Here is an 18411-nt window from a genome sequence, read left to right on the forward strand (position 1 = left end):
AATTACAGATCAAGAAATGACCCTACCCCAGATATGGATGACCTACTTAGAAATACTATTCTATTAACTGAGAAAGCATTGGAGAGAAGTGTTCAAATAAAGCCTAAGGGTCACTATTTTTAAGTCAGGCTAATAAGTAAAAATTTACTAACAATAAATATGACAAAAAAAAAAAAGATTATGACACTGCGATACAGACTGAGGATGCGCGTATCCACATCATTAAACATAAGCTGCTGTTTCCAAAATACTTAGGCCATAATCCTTCCTAATTCTAATCATTAGGGAGTAGAATTAAACTTCAGAGATAGATAGATATAGGTAGGTAAACATAAACTAAATAGTTTCTGAAAAAACTGAGTAGATATTATTAACGCTTTCTAAGAGCTAATGATTGATTTTACTTTGTTGGGTTTTAATTAAATCTGGTAAAAAAAAATTCACTTAGATAAAAATAGTATTTGCCTAGAAGAATCAAAAAAATAGGCATATAGCAGAATTTCACTATCCTCTAGCCAGAGTGTCAAATAAGTAAATCTACTTACCAATAAGGTTGAGACGCAATGCCTTTTCATTCTTCAATCTTGGGGAAAAAAAGGTGCATAATGTGTTAGAAAATTTCCAAAGCAAGTTTTAAAAATCTGTCAAAAACAAACAAAAAAAACTGCCCACAGAACCTTAATTCAAGGATCATTCTTTGATACATATGAAATTAATTCTGATAGTGCAAAAACACTGAACATCATGCTTTTCTTTTAAATCGCTGGAACACAATGTTACTAGAAACTTTTCTTTAGCTCTTCAATGACTAATGACCAAAGGACACCTATAGAACAAATCACCTTTGAAAACACACAAAAAAAGGCTTGATTGGATTACGAATGTTCAGGTGGATAATACTTGTTCACAAAAGAGTAATAATGAATACCTTCTAGAAGATGGAATGCAGGCACCAAGGCTAAAATGCCTTACTGTCACCTTTTAAACTTCAACAAGAATAAAACAGAATGTTTACTTTTCATAATTTGCAAAGAATTATAACAAAGAACTCATCTATTCTCAGAAAACAGTATGGGTAATATGTGATCCCACGATTGTTGGTATTCTAAATACTAATTCATTCAGATGAGACCTTTGGATAGCTAGTTTTTGCCACATTTTGTGCTACCCACCAGAGATACAGCAATGAACAAAAAACTACTGTCCCTGCCCTAACAAAGCAGACCAGATTTATCCTCCCACTTTAAACAATGAGAAAATTGGAGAAATAAAATGAAGCCTTTTTTCAAAAAAAAAAAAAAAAAAAAAAAATTTAAGTACAAGGGCACCTGGGTGGCTCAGTAGGTTGAGCATCTAATTCTTGATTGCAGCTCAGGTCATGATCTCACAGTACCTGAGTTTGAACCCCCATGCCAGGCTCTGTGCTGACAGTGTGGAGCCTGCTTGGGATTCTCTCTCCCTCACTCGTGTGCATGCGCACACAGGCGCGCTCTCTCTCTGCCCCTTCCCAGCTCCAGCTCTCTCTCTGACCCTCCCCCACTCATGTATTCTCTCTCTCTCTCTCAAAATAAATAAATAAATAAACATTAAAAAAAACTTTAGGCACAGAACAGATTAAAATATATATAATACAAAAAACTAACAAAGGAAGACAACCCAATACCAAAGAGGGCCAAAGATTTTAACAGATTTTTAATCAAATCAAAGACAAATGACCAACAATCACATAAAAAGATACTTAATATCATCTAGTCATCAATACGTACAAAATTAAATCATACTGGGATACTATTATACAACTACCAGAATGGTTAAAATATTTTTAAAAAACTGATAATACAACATGTGTAAGAGGATATGGAGAGAATGTAACTCTTACACACTGGTGGTGAAAATATAAAATACTATCACTTTGGAAAAAGCAATTTCTTACACACTTAAAGGTGATACCTATAATATGACCAGCAGTTCTTATAACTTATTTCATATAAACTTAATTTCTTATATACTTTAACATACATTCACCACATGACCCAGAAATTCCAGTTCTAGGAACTGAAAGAAAAATGAAAACAAATGCCCAAACACTGTACATGAATGTTCATGGCAGCTTTATTTACAATATCAGAGGCTGGCAAATTTTTTCTTAAATGGCCAGAGAATAACAGGTTAGGCTCTGTGGGCCATGTGGTCAGTTTCTGTCACAACTACTTATTTCTGCCATTTTAGCCTGAAAGCAGCCACAAATAATACAAAAGGAATGGGCACAGCTGTTTTCCAATAAAACTTTTTAATAAAAACAGATCGCTGGACCCGTACTTTGCAGAACCTGATAATAGCCCAGTACTGTAAATAATCCAAATGAACACCAAAAGGTGAATGAATAAACTGCATTTCCAAACAATGGAATACTACTCAGTAATAAAAAAGAAAGAGAATATATGAAATTACATGGGAAAATTTCATAAACAGAAGCTGGCACAAAAAATTACAATCATTTCATTTATTTTTTTTTTTAATTTTTTTTTCAACGTTTATTTATTTTTGGGACAGAGAGAGACAGAGCATGAACAGGGGAGGGGCAGAGAGAGAGGGAGACACAGAATCGGAAACAGGCTCCAGGCTCTGAGCCATCAGCCCAGAGCCCGACGCGGGGCTCGAACTCACAGACTGCGAGATCGTGACCTGGCTGAAGTCGGACGCTTAACCGACTGCGCCACCCAAGCGCCCCTACAATCATTTCATTTATATGAAACAATAGGAAAGACAAATCTCACCCATCAAAATAAAGAGCAAATCAATGGTTCCCCAAGTCTAGGGTACAGGGTGAGGATGGGCTGAGCAATACACAAGGGAATCCTCTGGAAGAATGAAAATGCATATACACTAATCATGGTGATTACACCAATGTACTGTCAAAACCTCAAATCTGTACAATGAAGATATGGCTATTTTACTGAATGTTATTTATACTTCAAAGTTGATTTTAAAAAATAAAGAAAAAAAAATTAAAAAAAATAAAAAATAAAGAATACTTCAGGGGCACCTAGTTGACCAGTCAGTTAAGCGTCTCAACTTCGGCTCAGGTCATGATCTTGCAGTTCATGAGTTCAAACCCCACATTGGGCTCTGTGCTGACAGCTTAGGGCCTGGAGCCTGCTTCAGATTCTGTGTCTCCCTCTCTCTGCCCCTCCCCCACTCACACTGTATCTCTGTCTCTCTCTTTTTCTCAAAAATAAACATTAAAAAAATTGTAAACAGAAAAATAAAAATAATACTTCATAACAAGAAAGAGAAAAATTCATTCCTTTCAAATAAGCCTAGAGGAAAGAATCTAGTTAGAAGTCAGGTTGCTGCGTGCCTGGGTGGCTCAGTTGGTTGAGTGACCGACTTCGGCTCAGGTCATGATCTCAGGGTTTGGAAGTCTGAGCCCCGCATCAGGCTCTGTGCTGACAGCTCAGAGCCTGAAGCCTGCTTCAGATTCTGTGTCTACCTCGCTCTCTGCCCCTCCCCCACTCATGTTCTGTCTCTCTCTGTCTCAGAAATAAATAAACATTAAAAACATTTGTTTTAAAAAGAAGTCAGGTTGCAATAATTCTGAACGAACTAAATGGAGGCCTGAACTAGAGTGGTATCGGTTGGGATACAGAAAAGTGGAGAGATTTGAGATTAATTCTCAAAAGTAGTTGTTTCCTAGATTTTTACTTATTAGGCTTAGTTTCTCTGTTAATTTTCCATACTAAGTCATTTTCTTTTGGTATGTAGAGTTCTTTGCTGGTTACTCTGCAGGAAAAGACATGACAGTATACACCAACAAAATATCGCTAAGCTCAGAATCATAAAATAAAGCTAAAATCATGACACAGAATAGCCATTTGCTGTCCGTAATTGTGCATCATTTGCAATGTACTAGTCTGCAAACCATACTAGTTTCTTTTAATACAAACAGAAGCAATATTGCAAACAGTCTTAAATCAGAGCATTCAAATACTGAAGAAGCACATGTTTGAGCTCTCAGCTGTTGCTATTCACTCCTATAGTATCTTTAAGTAATCAGAGTCTATCAATAAAAGTCAAGGTGACCAACTTGGTCTGGTTTTCTATCCTTCTACCACTAGTCAAAGGCAATGCAACATAACAGATATCCTCCCTGATCTTCCCCTCACTTGTCATTCTCTCTAAAAAGAAACCTTAGGAAGCAGTACAAAGAATCCTCAGTTCTGTATAAAAGTACAGAGACTGGAACTGTAGCTGCCTTTGTTCCTCAGAAAACCAAATATCTTAGTAGGCAGATAGTTAACAAAAGGTGATAGTATCTAAAATGGTCCCCACTGATTCTTGTGTCTTGATATTCACGTCCTTCAGTGTGGATGGCTAGACCTAGTGACTTCTAACAAATAAAATAGCACAATGGATGTCACTCTGACTGTCTTCCATCCTGGCCACCCTCTCTTGTTCTATCTCAGAGCCTTTTCTCTGTTGGAACCAAGCTACCATGCTGTGAGTAGCCCGTGGAGAGGCTCATGTGGCAAGGAACTGATGCTTCCGGCCAATAGGCAGCCATGCATGACTTGAGATCTGTCAACAGCCACGGGAGTAAGCTTGGAAGAAAAACGTCTCCCTATGAAGCTCTGGGATGAATGTAGCCCCAGTCAACATTTTGACTGTAGCCTTGTGAGAGACTGAGTCAGAAGCATTCAGTTAAGTGACACTGGAATTCTTGACCGAGAAACTGTTTTAAGCTGCTAAAATGGCATATAATTTCTCATGCAGCAATAGGTATTTAAAGCAGTATTTGATAACTGTTATTCATTACTCAGAAGCCACGGGCACCTGCACTTCAAGTTACGTCTTACTGGTACCTTTTCTATCATCTTGCATACAGTTTGTCCCAAGAGTCTGAGTATCTTTCACCAACCATCTCTCCAAAATATACAACTCAGCCTTTCTGTCTTGCTGGAAGTACTACTCTAGTGCAGGTAGATCAGCAGTATTTTCGGATAATATTTGTGATCATGCCATTTAAATTAAATATAACTCATGGTCAATGATGCTGCTACTCGAAAAAAACGGACATCTATGACAGGAGTAAGCTTGTTTCACAAAATACATTAGACACTAATAAAACTGTACATTTGTTTGCTTCTGGAGCTATTAATGGTTACAATGGTGACTTCTTTAAAATAAATGAGAAAAACCTGTTTAGAACACTGTCCAAGCAGAAAAAATTAAGTATTACCTTTCAACTCTGTGCTATAAAAACAGAGCTTTGGCCAATAATGGAACCTCCTTGGATAGAATAAGTTATATAGCAAGTAGCATGTTGTTCAGTTTTAGCCTTCTATAATTCTTTTATGTTGATTCTGTAAATCAATGCATAAAATCCTGAATACAACTGAAAATATACAAAGATTCTAGGCTCACTAAGCTCACTTCAGTGAACTGAAGAACTTAGCCAAATTCTAAAGCAGTATTTGGGGCGCCTGGGTGGCGCAGTTGGTTAAGCGTCCGACTTCAGCCAGGTCACGATCTCGCGGTCCGTGGGTTCGAGCCCCGCGTCAGGCTCTGGGCTGATGGCTCAGAGCCTGGAGCCTGTTTCTGATTCTGTGTCTCCCTCTCTCTCTGCCCCTCCCCCCGTTCATGCTCTGTCTCTCTCTGTCTCAAAAATAAATAAACGTTAAAAAAAAAAAATTTAAAGCAGTATTTGCTAAAATATTGCATGTATACCATCAGTACTACATAAGCTGATTTTTAAGTTTCTTATGGACACAGAATTAAATCATCTTTAAGCAAGCTACTTTTTTTCCTCATTGTCTTTTGATCCTAATTACATTACAAAGAAAACTAAAAAAAAAAAAAAGAAAAAAGAAAACTTAGTTCAATATTAGTTTATTTTACAAGTCTTACAACCTTTGCCAAATCTTTCCACCAAGGATAAAGCAAGCATGCCTCAGGCTCAGACCATACAGGGAAGGCAACAGTATCTACTTGGTTTTAATACAGATCAAATGTCTCCTTGAAGGAAAAAAAAAAAAAAAAAGATGTAAGGAAAAAAGGTTCCAAAAGAATATTAAGTTAATAATACTATAGGTCAGTGGTTCTCATAGTGTAGTCCTGAACCAGCAGCAATAGCATCAACATTACCTGGAAGCTTGTTAGAAATGTAAAATCCTGGCACTGCCCCAGACCTTCTGACGTAAAATTCCAGGGTTGGGAACAAACCATTTTAATATGCCCTACAGGGGTATCTCATGTTCACTTAAGTTTGTGAAATACTAGAATAGATGGTAAAAGGACTGCAAAATCACAAAAGTGGTAATTATGTCAAAAGACATAGCAAAATTCATGAACGTGACATATACTTTAAGTTTGAAAAGTACTGTTTTAAAGCAATACTGCTATCATAATAACCTTTATGAAAAGAAAAAAGAAAAATTTGATTATACTATCACAGCACTTGTCTATTCTCTTCCAGAAAACTTCTAGCCAAATCACTGTGAACAGTTAACTTTTACTAAATATGCCTTTAGGTCTTGGGTAAGGAATTAATACATAACAATGAACATGCTGGCTTCTATCAGCTAGTATGGAAATGTATCTACCATTTATTAAAATGGTAAGGCCATTTAAAAATAGCCAAAATGATGACTTTTGTGTTTGTAACTTCATTTTAAATTATTTATTTGTTTCTACAGCAGTTCCTGGGGACGCTTACAGGCCAAAGATGGAGGGTAGGGGCGAATTGGCAAATTATAAAATGTAGGCTGCTAACGAGAGAAGGGAGACTAAGGGAAAGGAAATGGAAAAGAAAGGGCATTACATATGCATTCTGTATTCCTAAGAAGAAAATTTTCCTATGAATTGCTCACATCAAGAATACAAACCAGGGGCGCCTGGGTGGCGCAGTCGGTTAAGCGTCCGACTTCAGCCAGGTCACGATCTCGCGGTCCGTGAGTTCGAGCCCCGCGTCGGGCTCTGGGCTGATGGCTCGGAGCCTGGAGCCTGTTTCTGATTCTGTGTCTCCCTCTCTCTCTGCCCCTCCCCCGTTCATGCTCTGTCTCTCTCTGTCCCAAAAATAAATAAACGTTGAAAAAAAAAAAAAATTTTTAAAAAAAAAGAATACAAACCAACTTCCAAAATGGCATACGGACCTATGAAAATCTACTTTTCCATAAAAGCAGAGAATACAGGGGCGCCTGGGTGGCGCAGTCGGTTAAGCGTCCGACTTCAGCCAGGTCACGATCTCGCGGTCCGTGAGTTCGAGCCCCACGTCAGGCTGTGGGCTGATGGCTCAGAGCCTGGAGCCTATTTCCGGTTCTGTGTCTCCCTCTCTCTCTGCCCCTCCCCCGTTCATGCTCTGTCTCTCTCTGTCCCAAAAATAAATAAACGTTGAAAAAAAAAATTAAAAAAAAAAAAAAAAAAAGCAGAGAATACTAACAAAACTTATTGAAATCAACTTTTTCAGAAGTATGAAAATTAAACAAAGGCTTGCAAGAATCCAAGGAGTATTCTCAAGAAAAATAAGCCCAGTCTCAGTAAGAAAAGAACAACAAATCTGTTTTTTCAGTGCACATAACATACTTAACATCTATTAAAGAAAGAACAAGGGAATATTGATGAAAGATAAAAGTATAAATGAGCTTTACACCAATGCATAATACAAATGATAAAAAGATACTTACTTTTCCTTTTTTTCTTGTTTATGGGCTTCTCTTGTAATTTGAGCTGCTTTTCTACTATATGGATGGATGACCTTTTTTTCCCGTCCTACAAGTTTTCCCTTTAGGGCTTTAGGCTACAATGTAGGAAAACATATTACATACATAGTCAGATATATAAGTGATTTCTGTCCAAAAAAAATTTTTTTGAAAGTAATATAACAGAAGTATTGTAAGCCAAAAACACTATAAAAAAAAAGGTGCAGAAAGTGTCAATAAACCCAGCTCCTCAACTGTTCCATCTTCAAAGTATGTAAGAAAATCCAGATAGTGAGGAGAAACAGTTAAACACGTGTGTTAGTTACAGTTAAGAAAGTTAAGGAGGTAGAAGGAACATAAGATGTTCATGGGAGGCTGACTGTAGAAGTTGTTCATGGAACAAAGTGGGCACTGAATCAAGCAAAATCAAAGTTGGATTCATAGAAAGAGAAGAATAGAGGAAATAATAGAAGCCATCTCAAAATCAGCACATCAAAAAGAACAAATTACTTTCCCATTCAAACCTTATGCCAGTTTAACTAGGTCACAATTCATTCAGTCCACTGAACTAGACATGTCAGTAATTCTTTATTCCCACATAATTCTCCATTTTATCACACCTGTTACCATTTTGGAGTTGGCTTCCTATAACAACAGAAGCCCAAAATAATAATGGTGTACGTAACCCAACAAAGTTTGGTTCTCTCATGTAAAAAGTAGGAGCTGGAGATTCCACTCCACAAAGTCCTCAGAGATCCAGGCTCCTTCCATTTTGTTATCTACTATCCTTAGGCCCCTATATATCCACACAGTTCAAGATGACTTAATACCAAGTCTAAATTCTAGACAGTGAAAAGTAGAAAAGAAAATCAAAAGGCATATCCCTTTAAGAGCAAGATCTCGGAAGCTGCAGTCTTCTGTTTATACCCCATTGACCAAAATTTAATTGGTGGCTTATATAAAGGTGAGTAGTAAATATAGTTGTTATTCTCAGGAAGAAAAAAAAAAAAAAAAAACATGACTACAATAGAAAAAGAGCCTATTTGGGGACAGTTGACAGTCTCTAATATACCGAAGCCTGGAAAAGGTCAAGTGTTCCTAAAATCTTCTCTTCAAAACTATTGTCATTGCCTTAAATCAGCCTCGTGATCTTTCATGATTAGGGTGGCCTTTAGATTCTCACTGCTAGTTCTTTTTTCGTGGAAGTCATACAGCTTATTTTTCTACAACATTAATCTAGTAAAGTCCCTCCCCCTGCTAACAAACTCACAGTTAGGTCCCAAGTCCTTAATGTGGAAAACAATCTACCCCCACCCTAATTCTCCAGCATTATTTCTCATTCTTCAAAACATCCTTCACCCCATTCTTACTGAACTTCTCCCCCATTCCCAGAATACACCTTGCTGTTTCATAACTTCTGGAAGCTGCACTTGTTACCTCTGCCTGCAAAATCTTTTCCTTTCTGTTCTTTCATAAATTACAACTCAAAGTTTTCACTTGTAAAACTTTTCGCAGAATTAATTAAAATGACCATCAATTCCTCATTCACACATGTATTCATTCCTTCAACAATACTGAAATACACAACAAATATTTACTGCTCACTTCTTGATAAACCTGAGCAGCGAAGATAGCTCCAACTGTGAAATCCAGAATGGCATGGGAAGGTTGTTACAGGTATAGGAGAATAAGGTGAAACCATCATAAAACAGTACAAACATGCTTTATTTTATTGTGCTTCACAGATATTGTGAGGGTTTTGATTTGTTTACAAACTGAAGGTTTGTGGCAAACTTGCATGAATTAAGCAAGTCTATTATTGACATTTTTCTATCAGCATTTGCTCACTTCATGTCTCGATGTCACAATTTTGGTAATTCTTGCAATATTTCAAACTTTATCATCATATTTGTTACGGTGATCTGTGATCAGTAATCTTTAAAGTTACTCTTGTGGGGCGCCTGGGTGGCGCAGTCGGTTAAGCGTCCGACTTCAGCCAGGTCACGATCTCGCGGTCCGTGAGTTCGAGCCCCGCGTCGGGCTCTGGGCTGATGGCTCAGAGCCTGGAGCCTGCTTCCGATTCTGTGTCTCCCTCTCTCTCTGCCCCTCCCCCGTTCATGCTCTGTCTCTCTCTGTCCCAAAAATAAATAAACGTTGAAAAAAAAATTTTTTTAAAAAAAGTTACTCTTGTAATTGTTTTGGGGCACCATGAATATGCCTATATAAAACAGCAAACATGAATTGTGTGTGTTCTGACTGTTCTCACTCACCAACCATTCCCCTTTCTCCTTCTCTTCAGGTCTATTTCCTGAGACACAACAATACAGAAATTAGGCCAATGACTAGCCCCACAATGGCTGCTAAGTGTTCACGTGAAAGGAAAAGTCATGCATCTCCCACTTTAAATCAAAAGCTAGAAACAATTAAGCTTGGTGAAGAAGGCGTGTCCAAAGCTGAGACAGGCCAAAAACCTAGGCCTCTTGTGCCAGTTAGCCAAGTTGTGAATGCAAAGGAAAAGTTCTTGAAGGAAGTTAAAAGTGCTACTCCAGTGAGCACACAAATGATAATAAAGCAAAACAGCCTTAATGCTGAGAAACAGAAAGTTTTCAGTGGTCTGGAGAGATCAAACCAGCCACATTTCCTTGAGCCAGAGCCAAAGCCAAATCCGGAGAAAGTCCCACCTCTCTTCAATTCTACGAAGGGAAGGCCGAGAGAGGTGAGGAAGCCGGGGAAGAAAAGTGTAAATTGGCAAAGGTTGGTTCATGAGGTTTAAGGAAAGAAGCTATCTCCATAACATTAAAGTGTGAAGTAAAGCAGCAAGTGATGTAGAACCTGCAGCAGTTATCCAGAAGATCTAGGTAAGATAATTAATGAAGGTGGCTATGCTAAACAAAATTTGTGTAGACTTTTAACGTACACAAAGCAGCCCTCTACTGGAAGATGCCATCTAGGACTTTCACAGCTAGAAAGAAGTCAATGCCTGGCCTCAAAGCTTCAAAAGACAGACTGCCTCTCTTGTTAGGAGTTAATGCAGCTGGTAACTTTAAGCTAAAGTCAGTGCTCAGTTACCATTTCCAAAATCCTAGGGCCCTTAAGAATTATGGGCCCTCTACTCTGCCTATGCTTTATAAATGGAACCATGAAGTTTGGTTGATAGCATGTCTGTTTACAACATGGTTTACTGAATATTTTAAGCCCAAGGTTGAGACCTATTCCTAAGAAAAAAAGATTCATTTAAAAATGGCTGCTCTCACAATCCCAGACTTTAGCCTCTACTACAAAGCTGTCATCATCAAGACAGCATGGTATTGGCACAAAAACAGACACACAGACCAATGGAATAGAATAGAAACCCCAGAACTAGACCCACAAACGTATGGCCAACTCATCTTTGACAAAGCAGGAAAGAACATCCAATGGAAAAAAGACAGCCTCTTTAACAAATGGTGCTGGGAGAACTGGACAGCAACATGCAGAAGGTTGAAACTAGACCACTTTCTCACACCATTTACAAAAATAAACTCAAAATGGATAAAGGACCTAAATGTGAGACAGGAAACCATCAAACCTTAGAGGAGAAAGCAGGAAAAGACCTCTCTGACCTCAGCCGTAGCAATCTCTTACTCGACACATCCCCAAAGGCAAGGGAATTAAAAGCAAAAGTGAATTACTGGGACCTTATGAAGATAAAAAGCTTCTGCACAGCAAAGGAAACAACCAACAAAACGAAAAGGCAACCAACGGAATGGGAAAAGATATTTGCAAATGACATATCGGACAAAGGGCTAGTATCTAAAATCTATAAAGAGCTCACCAAACTCCACACCCGAAAAACAAATAACCCAGTGAAGAAATGGGCAGAAAACATGAATAGACACTTCTCTAAAGAAGACATCCAGATGGCCAACAGGCACATGAAAAGATGTTCAGCGTCGCTCCTTGTCAGGGAAATACAAATCAAAACCACACTCAGGTATCACCTCACGCCAGTCAGAGTGGCCAAAATGAACAAATCAGGAGACTATAGATGCTGGAGAGGATGTGGAGAAACGGGAACCCTCTTGCACTGTTGGTGGGAATGCAAATTGGTGCAGCCGCTCTGGAAAGCAGTGTGGAGGTTCCTCAGAAAATTAAAAATAGACCTACCCTATGACCCAGCAATAGCACTGCTAGGAATTTATCCAAGGGATACAGGAGTACTGATGCATAGGGGCACCTGTACCCCAATGTTCATAGCAGCACTCTCAACAATAGCCAAATTATGGAAAGAGCCTAAATGTCCATCCACTGATGAATGGATAAAGAAATTGTGGTTTATATACACAATGGAATACTATGTGGCAATGAGAAAAAATGAAATATGGCCCTTTGTAGCAACGTGGATGGAACTGGAGAGTGTAATGCTAAGTGAAATAAGCCATACAGAGAAAGACAGATACCATATGGTTTCACTCTTATGTGGATCCTGAGAAACTTAACAGGAACCCATGGGGGAGGGGAAGGAAAAAAAAAAAAAAAGAGGTTAGAGTGGGAGAGAGCCAAAGCATAAGAGACTGTTAAAAACTGAGAACAAACTGAGGGTTGATGGGGGGTGGGAGGGAGGGGAGGGTGGGTGATGGGTATTGAGGAGGGCACCTTTTGGGATGAGCACTGGGTGTTGTATGGAAACCAATTTGTCAATAAATTTCATAAAAAAAAAAAAAAAAAAAAAAAATGGCTGCTCATTGACAATGCACCTGGTTGCCCAGGAGCTCTGATGGAGACAATGAGATTGTTGTTTTCATGCCTGCTAACACAGCATCCATTCTATGGCTCATGAATCATGGAGTGATTTTGACATTCAAGTCTAATTATTTAAGAAATACATTTTATAAGGCTATAACTGCCATAGTGATTCCTCTGATGAATGTGGGCAAAATACTGAAAGCCTTCAGAAAAGGATTCACCATTCTAGATACCATGAAGAACATTCATGATTCATGGGAAGAGGTCAAAATATAACATGAATAGGAATTTGGAAGAAGTTGATTCCAACCCTCTTGAACGACTTCAAGGGGTTCAAGACTTCAGTGCAAGCAAGTGCAGATGTGATGGAAACAGCAAGAGAACAGAATTAGAAGTGGAACCTTAAGATATGATTGAATTGCTGCAATCTCATAATAAAACTTGAACGGTTAAGGAGCTGCTCCTTACAGATGAACAAAGAGAGATGGAATCTACTTTTGGTAAAGACACTGTGAAGACTGTTGATATGGCAGCAAAGGATTCAGAATATTACACCAACTTAGTTGACAAAGCAGTGGCAGGGTACGGGATGACTGACTACAATTCTGAAAAAGTTCTACTGCAGGTAAAACGCTATCAAACAGCACTGCACACTACAGAGAAAATGTTCATGAAAGGAAGAGTCAATTCATGTGGCAAACTTCATTATTGTCTTACATTAAGAAATTGTTACAGCCACCCCAACCTTCAGCAACTTCTAGCCTGATAAGTCAGCAGCCTGATTGAGGCAAAAACCCCACTAGCAAAAGAAAAAAACAAAAACAAAAACAAAAAAAACCAATTTGTTGAAAGGTCAGATGATGGTTAGCATTTTTTAGCAATAAAGTATTTTTGTAATTAAGGTATTTACACTTTCTTAGACGTATGCTACTACACACTTAATAGACAGTCTAGTGTAAATATAACTTTTCTATGTACTGGCAAACCAAAAAAAATCATTTGACTCGCTTTATTGTTACATCCGTTTTACTCGGACAGTCTGGAACTGAACCTGCAGTATCTCTAAGGTATGCCTGCACATGCATTCTTTTGTTTTACTCTCTGCATATATATGTGGGGTGGGGGTGGGAGTACAAAAAAGGTGTGGTAAGGATTTTTTTGTACATGAGCTTTACACACACGAAACAATAAAAAAACATGTCAGAACTCATGGTAGGTTGCCTCTGGGATGTCTCCCAATGAATTCCACCTCCTGATATCATGCCCAGGTGTAATCTCCACCCCCTAGAGTGTGGACCTCATGACTCACTTAATGAATAACATTTGGCAAATGGATGATCTATCAATCGTGAGATTAGGTTTTGTAAGGACTCTGGCTTCCATCTGGCCTATTCTCTCTTTTGCTCTCTCACCAGGCTTGCTCTGATGGAAACCAACTGTCATGTCAAAGACTTGCTCAGAGGCTGCTAAAACTTAACTGAAGTTACAGAGCTGTGTGTTAACACTGTTTCAGCAATATGTCCAATTCTATAAAAAAACTTCCTTTAAAGATTTAATAAAAAACTTTCTTTAGAACAAGAAATGATTTGATATCCTTGGAGTATGAATATGTCCTCAGAGCTTTAGAAGTCTCAGTTAAAGAACCTCTAAGACTTAGTACAAAGAAGACACAAAAATTGAACTTATATTCTGATTCACCTGTAGTTTGCAATTCCTTCTATTATTCATGAAAAGGTTGCCTCAAGGCAGGATATGAATGTATAAGGCACAGAAATATGTACAATATAGCTTGTTCAATTTTAAAACATTTTCGTATTTTTCAATATATTAGTATAAAAAAGAAATATTCAACAGGGAAAAACTGAAATAAAACCCTATCAACAAAATGTTAATCTATTAAACAGTCTATTCAAACTAAATATCCCTTAACTAAAAAGCAATTAATCTCTAACCTTTGGAGGTTCTCCAAATTTATTTGTAGAGCATCTGATGATTCATAGACTAGTACACAATGTAAACAAAAAACAAATCTGGGGGTGGAGGAAAGAGTTTAAGGTGTATCTGCTACAGAAGATTAACAGTTATGTTTTAACTTTGAAAGATACAGCAAAATCGTATTTCTTTTCATAAGCATAACTAAGGCACTGTTTTGAATAACTATGCTTAATTTTGTGTGTGTGTGTTTGTTTTTTTGAGAGAGAGAAGCAGAGAGAAAGGGAGACAGAGGATCCAAAGCAGAATCTGTGCTGCAGCAGAGAGCCTGATGCGGGGCTCAATCCCACGAACCATGAGATCATGATCTGACTGAAGTCAGACATTTAACCAACTGAGCCACCCAGGAGCCTCTAATTATGCTTACTTTGAAGTTTCTGGCACCACAAAAATATGCCAGTTATAAAATTAGTTATCAAAAGTGTCTCCTTCCTACAATCTTTGGCGATTACTTAAGAAAATTCATTCTAAATTAATCTTTGGATTCATAATTGAGAGTAACAGAAGAAAACACATAGTTTATTCAAACACAGAAACAGAAAGAGGTATTTCAGGGGCAATAAGCTTCAAATATTCCTGTTAAAATCATAAATAACAAAAAGGATGGGGCACCTGAGTGGCTCAGTCGATTAAGCGTCTGACTCTTGATTTCAGCACAGGTCATGATCTCACAATCATGAGATTGAGCCCTGTGTGGAGCCTGCTTGAGATTCTCTCCCTCTCTCTTCCTCTGCCCCTAACCCTCTTGCACACGTGTGCACTCTCTCTTTCAAAAAATAAAGAAAAATATATAAAAAGGAACTTTTCCTAAAACACCATCAAAGTCATCATAGAATTCAAGCTAACTAGAGGCAGAAAATGCCATTTAGATTACTCAGTGTAACTAGACACCTATATCAAATACTAAGTCCTTCGATACCAGTGACAAGATGAAAATGAGATGACTCAACTAAGAAAAGCTGCTTTGTTGATTAGCAAATCTACCATGAAGAAATTCAGTGCACTTTCCTTGCTTTACAGATAAACATGACCCCAATGACGGACAACTGGTTATGGCTTCCAGTAGGAACTTAAGTGATTCTGCACATAATCCTTTCTAAACCCACCCAATTCCCAAGGACCATTTCAAATTCAAGTTTACTTCCTCCTTGAAACGACCCAAGAATAATCATTTGGACCTTAGAACCTTTCTCTTTTGGTAGCATTTGCCACATAGCAGCACCTAGTATCATACTGCATTTACCAGTCATTTAACATTTACAAAATCATTTATATTTGTGTTTTATCTTCTCAACAGTGGCTTCTTAAAGACTGTAAATGTGTCCTCTCAGTTTGAAAATAATACTTTGAAAGTAAAAGAAAAAAAAAAAAAGTAGGATGCTGCCCCAAGTAAACATATGCTGAGCAACCAATGTACATTAAACTACTGTGAATTAAAAACATGAAAAATAGTCCTTAAAAGTGTGAATTATCTCATATAAAAATAATTTTTATAGCCCCCAAACAATACTTTCCTTAACATTAAGAATATCTTAATAATTCTCTAACACAGACTTCAATTTCTTTCATGCAAAATTCTATCATCAAGCTCAACTTCTTTTATGTTATAGAATCCAAGCTCAACTAGAGACAGAAATGCCATTTAGACTGTTCAGTGTAACTAGAAACCTAGAAAAATGACCATTCCACCAAACACACTTAGGGTACATAAAGGCATACAAATACTTAAAACAAAAAGTGTAAGACTAAAGCCATACCTACCACCACTCACAAACATCTAGTCAGAATTAACCTTTTCTCCCACATTCCCTGCTACTACTCTTTACACTTCTACCTTGTACTAGATTAATTTTTTAAAAAATCCCTGAGCATATATTACCATGTACTAGGATAGGAATTAAGGCTCCAGGATCAAAAACAGACACAACTTGCCCTCATGGAGCTTACAATCTAGCTATCTCATGAATAACTATATACTTCAGTTAAGTCCAGAAAACGGTCAGGAAGTATAAGATCCTGAATGAAACCATATAAAAAGTGGACCTAATTTTTGAACATCAGGAAAAGCCTCCCTGAATAAGTAACTTGAGACTTTTTTTTTTTTTTTTTTTTAAAGCTGACACAAGTTGCTTGTATAAAGAATAGTTTGGAATGAGGTAAAGGAGTAAGACTACCACTGGTAGTGTTGCGGTCATTAAGAAGAGCTGACAGTCGAGTAGCCTAAGCATGGTGACAGTGAGGGTATGAAAAAAAAACAGCAAGGTTTGAAGAAATGTATCTTGAGGCACAATGATACAGGACTCGAATATGGAGGGCGAGGGAAAAGGAAGAGTTGAGTATGCCTCCCCAGGTTTGCAACATAAGCAACTACATGGTCAGAATTACCGTTTACCGTTAAGATAGGAATGGAACGTGGAGACAAGGGGCCTCAAGAATTCACTGTTAATTAGTTCAAGAGGCCCAGGAGACAGCTGAGTACAGGAGAGATAAATACAAGTCTGGCACTTAGGAAAAAAAGATCTCGGCTAAAGATATAAATTTGGAATGACTTGGGGATATAGGTGGCACTTTAAGCCACTGGAGATAGTAAGATTCCCTCAGTCAAAGAGTAAGAGGAGAAAACAGCCTAGATCTAAGCTCAGATGAAATACATGTATTTGATGAGAACCTACAAGGTAATGGACATTTACAAAATCATTAAGAAAAAGATCAACAACACAAATAAAAACAGGAAAAAGAACACAAACAAGTCACAGAAAGATAAATACAAATGTTATTAAAGTTTTGAAAGGATATGTGGTCTACCTTAAAAGAAATGTAAATTAAAACTTCAATGAAATAGAATTTTTAACGTATAAGACTGGATGTTTTAAATTTCTTAGCACTGCATTAGTGAGGATGTGGGTGAGTTAGTGGTCTCATAAATAAGCAGTCTCATAAATAAGTAAGTATTCTCCTCCTGGAGTGCAACTTGATAGTTCTTATCATTATTAAAAATTGCACGTGTCTTTTGACCAAGACATTCTATTTCTATTAATTTAGTCTAGAGGTATATATCTACACATGTAACAAAAACAAGAATAATCAATGCAGCAGTGTTTGCAGTAGGAAAAGAAAGAATGGAAACAGGTTATGTGTCCATCAGAGACCTGGTTAAGAAAATTAGATAAAAGCAAACAATGGGTTATTAGCTATAAAAAGCAAGAGGGAGAACTATATGTACTTACACAGGTCTCCAAAAGTTGAGTAAGACAAAACAAGCAAGGGGCGTAAGACTGTGTCTAATATAGTATTCATATAAAAAGGAGGAGTAGAGACATATACATATGCTGGTGCGTGTATATAAAATGTCTGAATGGGTATCTAAGAAAATGGTAACAGGCATTCCTCAAGTGAACTGAGGCATTAGATAACAGAGTTGGAAGAAGACTTACTTTTTGCAGGAGGAAGAATAATGATCTCCCTCCCAAAGATGTTAATGCCCTCATCCACAGACTTGCAAATCATTTACCATATATGACAAAAGGGACTTTGAAAATGTGATCAAAGATCTTGAGAGAGGGAATTTATCCCTGATTCCCTATAAACAAGGGCCCTTCTAGGAAGGAGGAAGAATCATTATCAAGAGAAGGGGTTGTGGCCTTTCTTGGAGAAGCAGGTTAAGATGTGACACTGATGGCTTTGAAGATGAAGGAAGGAGCCAAGAACCAAGGAATGTAGGTGACCTCTAAAAACTGGAAAAAGCAAGGAAACAGATTCTTCACTACAGCCTCTTGAAGAAAGTCCTATCAACACCTTGATTTTAGCAGAACAATAAGACTCACTTTTGGACTTCTGATTCCAGAAATTTAACAATAAATGAATCTGCATTGTTTTAAGCCATTAAATTTGTATTAATTTTTCACAGCAGTAATAAAAACTTAATACACTTTTCAAGGACAACAATTTTTTTTAAGTTTATTTAATTTGAGAGAAGGGGAGAGAGAGAATCCCAAGC

The 18411-nt window shown here is 37.6% G+C and overlaps 1 protein-coding gene across 1 annotated transcript in view; it reads right to left on the reverse strand.

Moving 5' to 3' along the window:
- The window catches only part of TMA16 (translation machinery associated 16 homolog), a 30501-nt gene that overhangs the window by 7409 nt on the left and 4681 nt on the right, over positions 1–18411 (reverse strand). Inside the window, exons 2-3 of the mRNA XM_030312800.1 lie at positions 7683–7795; positions 546–583 (exon numbers count right to left, since the gene is read on the reverse strand). Coding sequence (XP_030168660.1) covers positions 546–583; positions 7683–7795 — 151 coding nt within the window. The remainder of the gene's footprint in view (positions 1–545; positions 584–7682; positions 7796–18411) is intronic.

The sequence above is a fragment of the Lynx canadensis genome, chromosome B1 (assembly GCF_007474595.2).
Source record: "Lynx canadensis isolate LIC74 chromosome B1, mLynCan4.pri.v2, whole genome shotgun sequence".
Classification (NCBI taxonomy): Eukaryota; Metazoa; Chordata; class Mammalia; order Carnivora; family Felidae; genus Lynx; species Lynx canadensis.